Below are 13,142 nucleotides of genomic sequence, written 5' to 3'. Positions count from 1 at the left end.
ATATGATGGGTACTCTGTGAAAAACAAACAAGAGCTCATTCAGATTGTTCTAGATCGGAGTTTTAAACTAGTGTTTTGCATTAACACACACTGAGAAAACCTAACTGGGTTCACAAAGCATTTCTCTATGTGATGTTTTCATCAGCATTCTCACCCCTCCGATCTGACAGACCCACCAGCCCCAGGGGTGACATCAGCCCCAGACATCTGTCAGTGTGAGTTGGCGACATTTGTCAAAGAACAGCTCTGTAATTCAACCATCCCATGATAAATCACTGCGTTTAGGCCAAATAACAAACAATGACTTCACAGGATTGGATTTTTAGGATTAAACTCATACGTAAGTGTGACATGCTCATATAATCGAGAGAACATTATTTCTTTAGGATGAGCAGCTTTAAAGAAAAGAATGCCTTGCTTCAAGTCTTTCCAGTTCAATTGGATTGGCTCGACTAGACATTCACAGGCAAAGATGCTTCAACATAAGCAGAAAGCAGGGAATACTGACTGGGTTGGGCTTCACCTTCCCATTTGCAAATCAATAACAATATCCACTGCTTGGTGAAGTCAGTTTCAGGCTATGACGATTATGCAGTACACGTTTTAAAGAAAAGAAAGAAACAACTATATTTAGTAAAGAATTCCAGAGTGCGCCGGCACCAAAATAACCTCAAACTTACTTCAGGGACAAAAGTATAAACACAGAAGCTGAATGTTTGTGGAACTCGTAAAAGACGGTCTTGGGATTCAGTCTTTTTCTCTGACTTTTAATTACATAAGGAACAAACCCTTTGGCCAAGGGCACAGAAAGTCTCGCTGGGGAAGGTATTTTAGACACGGCTGCACATACAAGATGAATGTGTTGTGGATGCTGAGGATCAGCTGGTGGTACCGCCGTATTCCTGGAACCCAGCCCAGGCCTGTCTTAATGCAGTGCCGCTTCACTGAACACGCTAACACTCGCGGAGAAGAGGAACAGATTTTGCAGGGCATATGGGACCTCGCCAGGATTCAAATAAGCAGACCGTCGGAGATGCCTCTCTTACCTGTAGAAAACAATTAATCTACCTTTTCCCTCTTTCTCGCTGACAATGGCGGAGAACGAGGGACAACAAGAGAGAAAGGCTCGGGGCGAAGTGAGAGCGAGAGAGAGATGGGAGAGTTTTAAAAATTGACTAAAGATGGTGAGCTGACGCGCTTCGGCTTTTCAGTCACATCACGCGGTTTCCTCTGCGCTGACCTTCCCCTGACCCTTCTTACTTTCCCGGGCTGAGTGTATGGAGGATATTGACTGCTCTGCTATAAACAAACACACAAATAACAGCAAGAACAGGAGAAAAAGTATCTCCAGATCTCAGCATTCAATGTAAAATACATGAATCACCTTGCACACCTGCAAATATTTCACGGACTGAAAATAAATCCAGTTTCATACCAGACTGAGCTAATGCACTCAGATAACACTACTGAGTCAATAACAAATTGAAAATGACTTTAGTAACTTGTATAATTGGTGTAAATTATTCCCAAAAAATGTAAACATCCTCCAAACGGATCGAATCTGAAGTACACAGAGTAAACAATTGCAAACACAAGCTGAACTCCACACTCAGCTGAGACTCAAACCTTAAACCTTCTTGCTGTGAGGACAACTTACTTCATCTCTAAAACAACTTTCTATCCTGGCTGACATCACCATTGACTTCATTGTCATATAGTCACCATTTATTAGACCAAACTACAGGATAAAACACTCAGAAATGCATTATAATAAAAAATAAAAAGTTAATGCTGACTAAAGGGCCGTTCACACACAACGCGTCTTTGCGTTTAAAGAAACAAAAAAGAAAAAAGCACAGTAGAGAATGCCTCCTCTGCCACATTGCTGTCAAATAAAACAGTTCCAATGCTAACTTACTACTGTAAACAAAAGGTTCAAATTCTTGCCCCACCTCCAATGTCTTCTGATTGGTCCACTGTTTTGGAACTGACATTGATGAGCAGCACTGTGTGTAAATGTTAAAAATTCTTTTAATGTGTCTTACATGGTGTCTTAGGCTGTGTTCACACTTGTAGATCAGTTCGTTTGGTTTATTTGGTCCGGACCAAAAAGGACAATGATACATTTGTTCCTGGTCTGTTTAGCGTTGGCACTGGCGAACCTAAAGATAATGAACCTAAAGGCACAGTGATACGTTCACAACCTGACAACACTGATCGGTCTGTCCGTGCACTTTAAGTCAACTACACCTAATGCCGTCTACTGGACTAAGCGCACTCACTGTTGCGTGTATATGATTTTATTCTCACCACCTGCAAACTTACAAAGTGCTCATAAAAGGCAAAACCTCCTCAATGCTCCACATTTGCCCTCTGCTTATTTTGTTTTGGATACACCCCTTCGCATCTTGTCATTACTTCCTATTTTTGGTCTGTTTAGAAGTATTTGGTCCGTGTCGCATTCATATATCATTCAAACTGCAGCAGAGTTTGTTTCGTTCCACATTTCCAACATTTACATTTACATTTGATATGATTCTTTAGGGTCTTAATAAAAAGTCTATAATATACTTTGGTTAAAAATTCTCAAAGGTTGTGTAAAACAACACCATTTTTACCTTGTCAAAATGAGCTCTGCAAAAATCATCCCATTCTGAGCAATGCAAATGAGCTCTGCTGGCCCCACCCCTCTCTTCTCTCTGCTGCTCTGAGAGATGGTTTACTTTAGCTGCATTTAGCGCGTTTAGCCACGAAACTTGCTAACTAGCATGTTATTAGGAAAGGTGATGGCAGAGATTCATAAAAAACCCCTTATACTCACTTCCGCTGTAGGTGAAGCTGGATCACAAATGATTGGGCAAACATAGACGCATTTATGTAGATCGTGGGGCAACATTCACTTCACAAATAAACGTAATCCACTGCATCTTCAGCGGCTCAGATGTCGGGAGTAAATGACGACCACTATGCTCATTATTACATCCAGCAACACCTCAGTCGCTCAATCTGAGATATTCTTGTCTAACTTACATCCCTGCTCCGGCATTGAAACAATGGAGGTCGGACTGTTACAGCTGATCTGAGGTAAGACGCTCATGTCAATCAACTATCGTGGAAGGGGCCTCTGTGGGTGTGACGCCACACCGACAGGCACCTGAGAATGGCTCGATTTGAAAAATGGGATATTATTTTTACAGACTGATTAAAAACCACTGCATGGATTTTTATCATTATAAGGTAGATTTGTATATACACTGCCAACACGCATTAATGTTCAAACAACAAACAACAACAAAAGTGAAGTTTGCATCCGATGACCCCTTTAAGAATTTCAATGATCAGTTCAGGTGGACAAGATGATGTATAGACAAATGCAAAGAAATCCACACTTTTAAATCCATTCGCAACACTTTCAAAAACTGTGCCCTTTTTGTTGACTAAGGTGAAATTCCATCTTCTAGCCAACAAGGCCCTCGAGGGCTGAGAAGCATGGGTGTGCTGCCCGCTGTCAAAAGCTACCCACAATGTCAAAATGGCCATGACATCCTCCTTCCAAGCCCTGAAATATAAGGCCATAAAGCTGTGTGCCACTATAAACCTGTACCCATCTGCTGATTTGTGGATCCAATTACTTTCTTTCTGTAATGGCTATGTTCAGTGCCATGATGTTCAGTCAGTCGTTGGCAGCTCCTCAGTTTCCTACCAGTCACTGACCTCAGCGGTCACCGTTTCGGCCCGTGCCTCAAGAAAAGCATCCATCGTGCACGTTCAACTCGCAGGAAATGAAAGGGGTCAGTCATTTTGTCATTAGCTCAAGAACGCCATTGACAATCCACATTTATCGTAGAGAGGCTGCTTACACCTGTGGTGGATTCGGTTGAGTGGCCCTCGGTGATGTAACCCAGATGTATGCTGAATCCCCCTGTCAACACGGCCATGTGGGTACAGGGGCACAGGGGAGCCAGCTGACAGGTGCTGACAGATGGATTATCTTCAGGGCCAGTGGTGGTCCTGGCTTCTGCGAAAGCCGAACTGGCAGGCCAGAGTAAACCAATCACAGCCGCTGCGCATCCAAACACCAGGTGTGTCCCCTCCAAAACTTTGGCGCTGCCACCTTCTTCCTGCTGGTGTGAAGCTACTGACTGTGAATAGCCACATCCCGTCGCGGCTCCATGAATATGAGAGCGAGCTGGCTGATTTAAGTCTCGCCGAGGCATTTTAGCACTGCGAGAAGTTCCAAGAAAATACTGTGAGCTGGAGTGCGTTTTATTGCCAAAATAAAAATTCAATTAATTAAACTTCATGAAGAGGCAGATGTTCATAGCAAGCAATATCCTCTTCGGAAATGATATTAGACATCATCTAGAGGTGAATGTTCTTAACCACAGGGAGAGATGTTCCTGGTAATCCTCGAGAGGTTTTGTTACTATCAATAGAACTGCATATGCAGAATGAAGCCATGATATACTGTACAACCACTCTGCTACCTTTGTTTTGATACTCGGTCTGAACAGAGTAACATTTTGAAGTGTGTTAGTAGTTTGATAAATAAACATGGGTGAATAATGAATAAGATGAACTCTTGTTCTAATTAATTAGGAGGGAACCAAATCTTTGGGACACTACAAACTAAATGACTACAGACAACCACTGGTTCACCTCTAAATCTCTTGTGAACCTTTCAGATAAAAAGACAAATAGAAGCAGAAAATGCTTAGTTATCAAATGGAAACAATTGAATTACCTGCCAGCAAACTAAAGAGCTTAACTCACTAAATAAACAGAATTTGGTTTTGGAAGTTTGCAGATTTGCACCACTGTGAAGCATCAAGGTTGGGAAAAGGTCAAAACACATACAAAAAAGTAATGAGAGATCTCAAGCTGTAAACCAACGCTGACCTCCCTTACAAGCGTAGAGAGATTTACTGGGTCATCTCCACAGCATGCATTCCTACGGTAAAAATAGAGATAGCAATAAAGCTACCAGAGGTAAATCACCCCACTTTGCGATATGTCGTCTTTTAAGGTGCAAAACCGATCCAGAGGATTGGAAACACTGACCAAACTTGTTATAAAAATTAAAAAACTAATTCAAAGCCCCTTTTAAAGCCTAGTAAAAGGTTGAGCGATCTTGTTTTAACTGCAGCGTCAGACTAGTAACAGTTACAGCCTTTCCTTTGACGCCTGACCTCAAATCATACACTGAGCTGTTCATTCATTCTACAAATTGTGGGTTGCATTTGAGCTTTTTTTAACGTGTTTTCGGTTCCTAATGAAAGGAGGTGGTCTTAGGGGTTTGTGTGTTTATGCAAAACTAGCAAAAATAGCAAAACCATGTCGAAGGCGGAAAATCACCAGACCAAACTAGGCTCACTGTTCCATACTGAAAACAGGAAAACAAACAAACGAAAAAAAGAAAATACAGTTCTTCAGAGTTCAATGAAACAAGGGCACGAGGTGAAGAAAGGTTCCAGCAAGAAGTGCATGTTCTTTACTTGATGCTGTGCACACATCTGAGTAACCTAGTGACTCTGGCTTAAAGGAAAAAAGCAATTTCAAAGCAGATTTATAGTATTAGATGAAAAACAGGAAGAACATGTGATTTTTTCCATTATCTACAGCGAGCTTCTCGGCACGTTCTCGGGGGCCCTAGCAAACACAGGCGCACTTGAGAGATGCAGTATCCAGCATCTTCTGGAAGATCCATCATGCTATATGCTGTGCTGCTTCCAATTGTTTTTCCTGGCAGCGCGGGGAAGGAAGAAGAAAAAGAATACCATAGTAACAACAAAAACTCGCGTTCGTTTTATCTCTCACACCGTTGCGTGTTACGGCTGCGATGTACAATATTACTAGCGCCTCAGAAGAAGAGCTCACCATTTTGGCTCTGTCATCTCTCAGCAGAGACCCGGCAGAAGTGCATGGCGGCCCTTAAGCCACCAATCTGCTCCATCACAAACTGGGAGGCGGACCGAGGCTTAGTGCTTCTCCAGTGGCTGCGTTTGGCCCTTGGCGATCCAGCACGCTCTGCTGCCTGAGCTCAGCGAGGATAACCTCGAGGGGTTAAATTAGACAGCCACACAGAAACATGGCACGTCGCTCCTGTTTGTGAACCGCGAGGTTAAATTAGACGCCTCCCGTGTTCCAAAAGATGGTTGTCAATAATGAACGGTGAACTCACTTTCTCAGTGTTTTAGGCTCTCTGAACACAAGTTCTGCGCTTCTGCCAGATTCAGGGCCATTATTTATCACTGCAAGGGGAGAGCCGAAACCTCTCGGCCATTATGCCTGCTTCCTTAAACTTGAAGTGATAAGACCTTGTTAGTAGCTGGGGGTTTGAGCTGAATCTTCTTGCTTTCTATCACACTTCCACTTCAGGAAACATTTGAGGCAGAGCAACTGCTGTCACACACACTTCAACCTGAATCTCCTCCCCTGCTTGAGAGCCCAGCAGGCTGTTTGTTTTATTTTTGATTTTCATATATTTTTTGACCGACAGCCTGAATGATCAGAGCGCTCCTTCACAAATTCATACACATCCAATTTCAGCAACATACATGGACAGGGGTTCTGCTATTCTGTATGTTAAAAATAAATATATTTAATACAGAATGTAACATGTAGCTGTTCAGTACCTGACTCAAATATTAATTAACTGCATTACCTGATTTAGGCTGATTCAAATCAGTAACAACTATTCTTAACGGGCCTTTACTGTTCACTAAAAGAAATGGTTTATAAGAGAACATTAGCTGAATAACAAAGCTGAATAAATAAGCTTTCCATTGATGTATGGTTCTTAGGATAGGACAATATTTGAATACAACTATTTGAAAATCTAGAATCTGCAAATGTAAATAATTACTATTACTATTAATTACTAATCAAAAATTAAGTTTTGATATATTTACGGTAGGAAAATTACAAAATGTGGATATCTTTTCTTAATATCCTAATAGTTTTTGGCATAATTTTTAATTGGCGATAATTTTGACCTATACAATGTATTGTTGGCTATTGCTACAAATATGGTTTTGTTGGTCCAGGGTAACATTTGTTCATGATTTGTGTAGTGCATTACATTACAGTGCATATCAAGTCTTGTTGTTGCATCACATCTAATATAGAATGCAAACACAAATTCATAATTCAAAGTGGCACAGGAAACACTGACACAGAACTACCAATTAAATGTTACTAATACATTATTACAGAAGAAACAGATTTAGCAAGAATTAATTGTTGAACAATTGAAATGTGTTGGGACAGAATGTTTAGCATTAGCAGATGGAGAGAGACCCAACCGCCTTGTTGTGCTCTGGCACGTCTGAGAGGAGAGAGCCAAACTAATACGCGAAGGGCCTCATGAATGACAATTAGGCTTAAAAAAAATAAATTAAAAAAATCCCACATGCATTTCTCATTAGGATTTGAGATTTGAGCTGGAGCACTTTTATGGATGTCATTTCTTGTGATCCTTCAGGCTAAGATTTGTTTCGCGCACAGCCTGTTTAACACCATAAAGCCTTAAAATGCTTACATTTATATACATTGTTTACTTTTCAGAGCTGAATCCGTTGAAAAGAGTAAATATTTACAACTAGCCTCTCATTATGCACTTGGTTTCTTGTAATGAAAGGGAAAATGCACGAAATAAAAAAAAAGAATGGTGATAACGCTTACCCAGCAGGACTCAGCGCAATATGGCTCTTCATTATCCAACACAGAGGAGCATTTGTTGTAGCGTCAATTATCAGGTACACCGTTCCTTAGCACTGAATACCACGGCTTTTAATTAGCAAAGCACAGAAAGACGCAGATCTGTGCAAACTGCTGGAGCGACTGCCATGTGGAGAGCCGCGAGAGTACAACAAACTCAATTATGGCAAAATACAGTGCTTGCATTGAAATGAGGTTGGGAGATCACATAAAAACCTTTGCAGGCCTAAATAAGACTGTGAGCAGAAGACATATTTCATGCACGGAGAACGCGGGTATGAAATGAGTGACTTCCAGGGCAGAAAGATAATCAGCAAATAATAAATCAAACTGTTTTCAATCAACAAGTGACTTTGAAAAATGGTAAATCCTGAAGTTCCTGTTTTGCTTGGAAAAGCAATATGATTATGCACTTACAATATGATTACGTATTCACAATACGATTATGCATTTGCGTAACTGCTGTCAATTATACTGTTTAACGCTAATTCTGACCATCTGGATTTATTATTCACACTGACAGCAATTTTTCCCCTGGAGAAAGGCAGGTCACTGTACTGTTGATTGCTAGTAGGCGTCTGAATGGCCTAATGTAACTGGTGGGCTGTGCAACTGGCCATAGCTTCTGAAAATATAATGTCATTGAAGTCATTTTATTTTGACAAGTCATCAGTTTCTGGAGGGGAAAGCGCTTGTATATAAACCTGCAGCAGTGAATAATGCATGATTTCATGAACAAGATGAACGATTATCAATGCATGAATCAAACTGGCTCAGAATGTCGACAATTTCTGACACACTTTTCCATGCATCATTTATTACATCAGTCCGTGTGGCCAGAAACAAATTATATAGAAGAGTGAAATCGCTCGCCACGACTTCGGAATGTTGGCCTCAACTTTGTTGCTGCAGCAGCTCATATTATTAAAAATTGCTAACTTTTTTTTTTTTAATTGCACTTTGTTTTCCTATTGACATGCTCTCTACAGTCCTCAATACTACTCGTCTTCAAGGCAAATTATTAAATGTTTCTGATAAACATTTATCTGATCTCCACAGGAAAATTCTCTAAAGACGCACAAGGACAAACCACAGAAATTCAAAGTATTATAGCAAACACTTCACAAACACATCCAGAAATATACCAACAACCGATTTAAAAATTAAACAGCATTCATTGCTTTGACAAAGCAACAGGTTTGTCAGAAAACTCTATCATCTACAAAACCACCTCAGAAAGCATCATACTTCAGCTATTTTTGTCTTTTACTTTCTCTTAACATTGAAACTACTCTGAGAGTGTAGTACACTAATCTATTCTATTCTGTTAATCTATTAGAATTTCAATCTATTGAACAAGGACTTGTGGCTTTTTAATCACAGATGTTGAACTCATTCTGAAGCTGAACAATCACATCTACTGTAGTACTTTAATCTTTATCAGATTTATACAGTACTGGATTGTCATTTACTTATTACTGCTGTCAGATCTTTGGATTAAGTATCTTTTGGTGCATTAAATCCTCTTGGTAACTCTTATGGGACAGTCACTGAATCACCAAACCACAGCCATCTGCCCACAAGCTATTTCTCTCACTCAAGTCTTCTTCTATTTAAAAAAAAAACAGCTATTTCTTGCTTCATTTTACGTAAGTAACCTCTGTCACAAATGCATTTTACACTTCTTCAGAGCTGCCCTCCCCTTTTTTCATTTCAGTTCTTCTGCCTTCACGAAAGCCCAGAGACTATCCATTATGTGCAATTTAAATAGCCACTCCCTACCCACCAAAAGAGCTATGTGTGAGAAAGTTCATGGCTGTCACAGAGCAATAAGAGGCTTTTTCCATCACACTTGAGGTTAGGGTGAGTAGGTTTACTCTGACAAATTCCCGACGCTCTTCATAGTAAACAGGCATAGGGGAGAAAAAGAAAACTGACTCTATAAATACATTAGTATCTTTTCCAAAAACCCAAGCACAATATAATCACACGCACCCTTGATTCATGCATGCACTTTTTTGAATATGACAGCGAGGCTCTGCTGTGTTATTGAGTAAAAAGATCAGATGACAATAGTTTCTGTTCTTCTCTCTCTGACAATGAAGTATTCATGCAACTAAAATAGGAGGACCTATCAAGGACGCAAGCTTCAGAATAAATCATATGCAAGTGATATGCTTAGTTCTTTGTTATAATCATTTCAAAATATAACAAGTGCAGGGATACTTTATACTATTTATGTCTGTTAATTACAGTAACACTCACTATAAAGTTGTATACTTTGTTAACATGAAGTAAAAATGAGTAATACAGAGTTAATCTTGTTAATTAACATGTATAGCATTAACACATACTGTGAACTAACACAAACTAGCAATATTAATAAATGATCATTGTAAGTTTGTGACACCTAATGCATTAACTGAAATTAATGTACTGAACCGTAGTGTCTCCCAGTACTGAGTACTAAACAAAGCTTTTATTTTCAGTCTTTCTCAGTATACAAGAGCAACTTATTCAATTTGAACCATCATTGATCTTGCCAGCACCTTTACAGCTCCTAAGATTTGAGTCATGTTTTGTATTGTTGAAACTGACAACATGCCTCGCAGTCTGTATTCTGAGCTCTAACCTGGAATAATTCCTTACAAGTCAGGTAACAAATGACACAAGTCAGCAAGCTTCAAGCCAAAATATTATACATGCCAATTCACTCCAGTGGACTTGTGGATTGGGTTTCCATTTCCCACTGTAATGACTTGATGCATTACACGCGCACTGGCAAGATGTTGCAGGAACAGTAACCACACGCACGAACACAGGCGAGCAAATCTAGTTAATTGCAATGTCATTATAATCTCATTATAACGGGTGCATAACGGTTGTTTTAATCACCGGAGCTGTCAGTGACTGGGCTCTAATGTCGTCTGGACGACGACGGCTGTGTCTCAATCTCACCTAAACAGCATTTCTGGGGCATTCCGAGTAATTTCGCGTCTATGATTCTCACAAAACGCCGCACGCGCCAGTGCTGTCTTCGTAGGCAGCTCGCTAGGTATCAAGACACGGCCGATATAACGGCGAAACACCGTTAAGATATGTATTTAAAGTGGAGCGCGATGTCATTTCAGTCATTAAAGTGATTCGTGAGGAAACCCCTATGTGCTATGTACGTAATGCTGATTCTTATCGGAGTTTTCATTCATTTTTTTTTCTATCCGTAACGTCCGTTCTTAACGGGCGGCTCCCTATTCTCTACTATAGACCTCAGAAACGGGACTGGTCGCATTTAATGCCTCTAATCTATCAAATAAAGTTAAACTGAAGACAGCGTACCTGTGTACTGCACAAGGAACATCGTCCTGAGGATTGGGTTCAAAAAGACGCCAGTTAAAGTCCCGTAGGGCTCTGGTGGTGGACGTTATTCCGCGCTAGGAGCTTTGCTGCTGGTGTCTGTGGGTCCGCTGCGCTTATAACTGCTTTAAAGTGAGCAGACCACAGCGAGAGAGAGAAGGAGAGAGAGAGAGAGGAGGATCCACAGTCACGCTCAACATAACGACTACACTGTCCACGACGCGACTAAACTAGCACGCTTTCTTTAGAATTAACCCTGAAAGCGAACGACGTCTCTGACGCGCTCGATTGACGGTTATTGACGGTTGACGGTTTGAAAGCAGTCGACCGTTACTCATATTGATTGCTGTGCGTGAGAAACCCATTCACAAAATGCGCAGTTTTACCGCTGTCAGTAACAGAAATAAGGTGAAATGTGTGGACAAGTTTCTATTATGAAACGTAAGTTCTGCCAAAATAATAATTACTTGGTTAGGACTTGGTATAATAATAACAGTAATAATAATAATTATTATTATTATTAAATGCAAGCAATAACTTCGTATTAACCTACTAAAATACCTGCTTAAAGTGAGTTATTTTGCTTAAAACCGTGGTAATCTTTAGTAAAATAGCCTACATGCAATAACATATGTCTGTGTGTAATAAGAGATCCCTTACATGCTTGTTTCTCACTGTAAAGTGCGCCTATATTGGTTGTGTGAGGATGTGTACCAGTAGAGGGAGCAGAGCAACAGTTAAACTTAAGGCTAATTGCCATATAAACTACAACAAGCTCTACACTAAAACCCCAAGGCCCTTAAATAATGCACAAGTATGGGCCATTCATCGCAGTGGACAAGAACACTGCTAAAGTAATCAGCTGTTCTGTCAGAACACATATTTAACATTCAAAGGAAGCACATTTATATAAATCTATAAATGGATACCATGAGAGAATTTTATTTTTGGGTAAACTATGCCTTCAGATGTCACCAGATTTTTTATTTATTTATTTATTTTTTAAACTGATTTTTAAAATGATTTTCAACCACAAGGCAATATGTTTGTTTACCGGAACATATGAACCTGAACTGCTGTTCTTACATGTGATTTTTAACTTTCTCAACAATACGAGTGCAACAAGTTATTATGAGCAGCACATATGACTAAACATCCAGGAAAGATTAACCCTTATGCTTTTTCTTAGGGGCATTTTTTGTTTTTGATCATTTTGGCTGTTAAATGCACAATGTGGAAGATTATTTGATTAAAATATAAAAAAAAAACACTAGAATAGTGTGATACATTTTGTGTACTTACATCCCTGATAGCACACGTACATCTCAGAGACGTCTATTTGACGTCTGCATTTACATCTGCAAGACAATTTTTTTAAAGTGTTTGGTCATCAATACGTCTATATGATGTTTCCTTTTAGATGTCAAATAGTCGTCTGTTAGATGTCTTTAAGATGTTTATGATTTAGAATGTATGTAAAACTAACATCTTAAAGATGTCTGTCAAATGTTTATACACAGCAGATGCTTTCCAGTCAAGTGACCTTTAACAGACCTCTTGCAGATGTATACGTGTGCTATCTGGGGTGACTCAAATGTTTCCAAGAACGTTTAAATACAGAGAAACAAGAATTGAAGTAGTGTAATGGACTGTGTCATTGCATTGCCTGCCAATGACATCAAACACCTTCAATTTCCAGTTTTATTTTGTAGAAAAAATGGAAACACTAAAGATGCTTTATTTTGTTATGCGTTGTATTAGACAGGTGATGAAGTAGCATTATAACAGAACTTTCAGCACAATCAAATGCATCTAGTATAATAAAATGGCACTATTTTACCCCACATACACATGACAGGAAGAAGCAGAAGCGGTCAACTATGGCATCGTAAAAGCTCCGCTGCTTTTAAAGCCATGTGTGAATTTCCCTCATTAGCAATTGCTCCAGCGTCCTTGTTTTGCTTCAGCCCCACCCTGCTACATACTACACGTCATGTAAATAAAACTTAAGTATATTAGCTCATCCATGAGCATGATTTCTTGCCGAGTCCCATCGGATTGCATCGGCT

General features: G+C 39.8%; 1 protein-coding gene across 8 annotated transcripts in view; it reads right to left on the bottom strand.

The window, feature by feature from the left end:
• Positions 1 to 13,142, bottom strand: part of enox2 (ecto-NOX disulfide-thiol exchanger 2) — a 248,229-nt gene that overhangs the window by 168,469 nt on the left and 66,618 nt on the right. Inside the window, exon 1 of one of the 8 annotated variants that reach the window (XM_051127058.1) lies at positions 11,056 to 11,234. The exons of the other annotated variants lie outside the window; for them this stretch is intronic. Within the exon in view, the coding sequence (XP_050983015.1) occupies positions 11,056 to 11,077 (22 nt within the window). The 5' untranslated portion in view covers positions 11,078 to 11,234. Of the gene's footprint in view, positions 1 to 11,055; positions 11,235 to 13,142 lie in introns of those variants that run through there. 8 annotated transcript variants of the gene reach the window in all.

This window comes from Labeo rohita, chromosome 14 (genome assembly GCF_022985175.1).
Source record: "Labeo rohita strain BAU-BD-2019 chromosome 14, IGBB_LRoh.1.0, whole genome shotgun sequence".
NCBI classification, from domain to species: Eukaryota; Metazoa; Chordata; class Actinopteri; order Cypriniformes; family Cyprinidae; genus Labeo; species Labeo rohita.
Note: the sequence above shows the minus strand (reverse complement) of the source record. Positions and strands in the feature narration are given on the sequence as shown.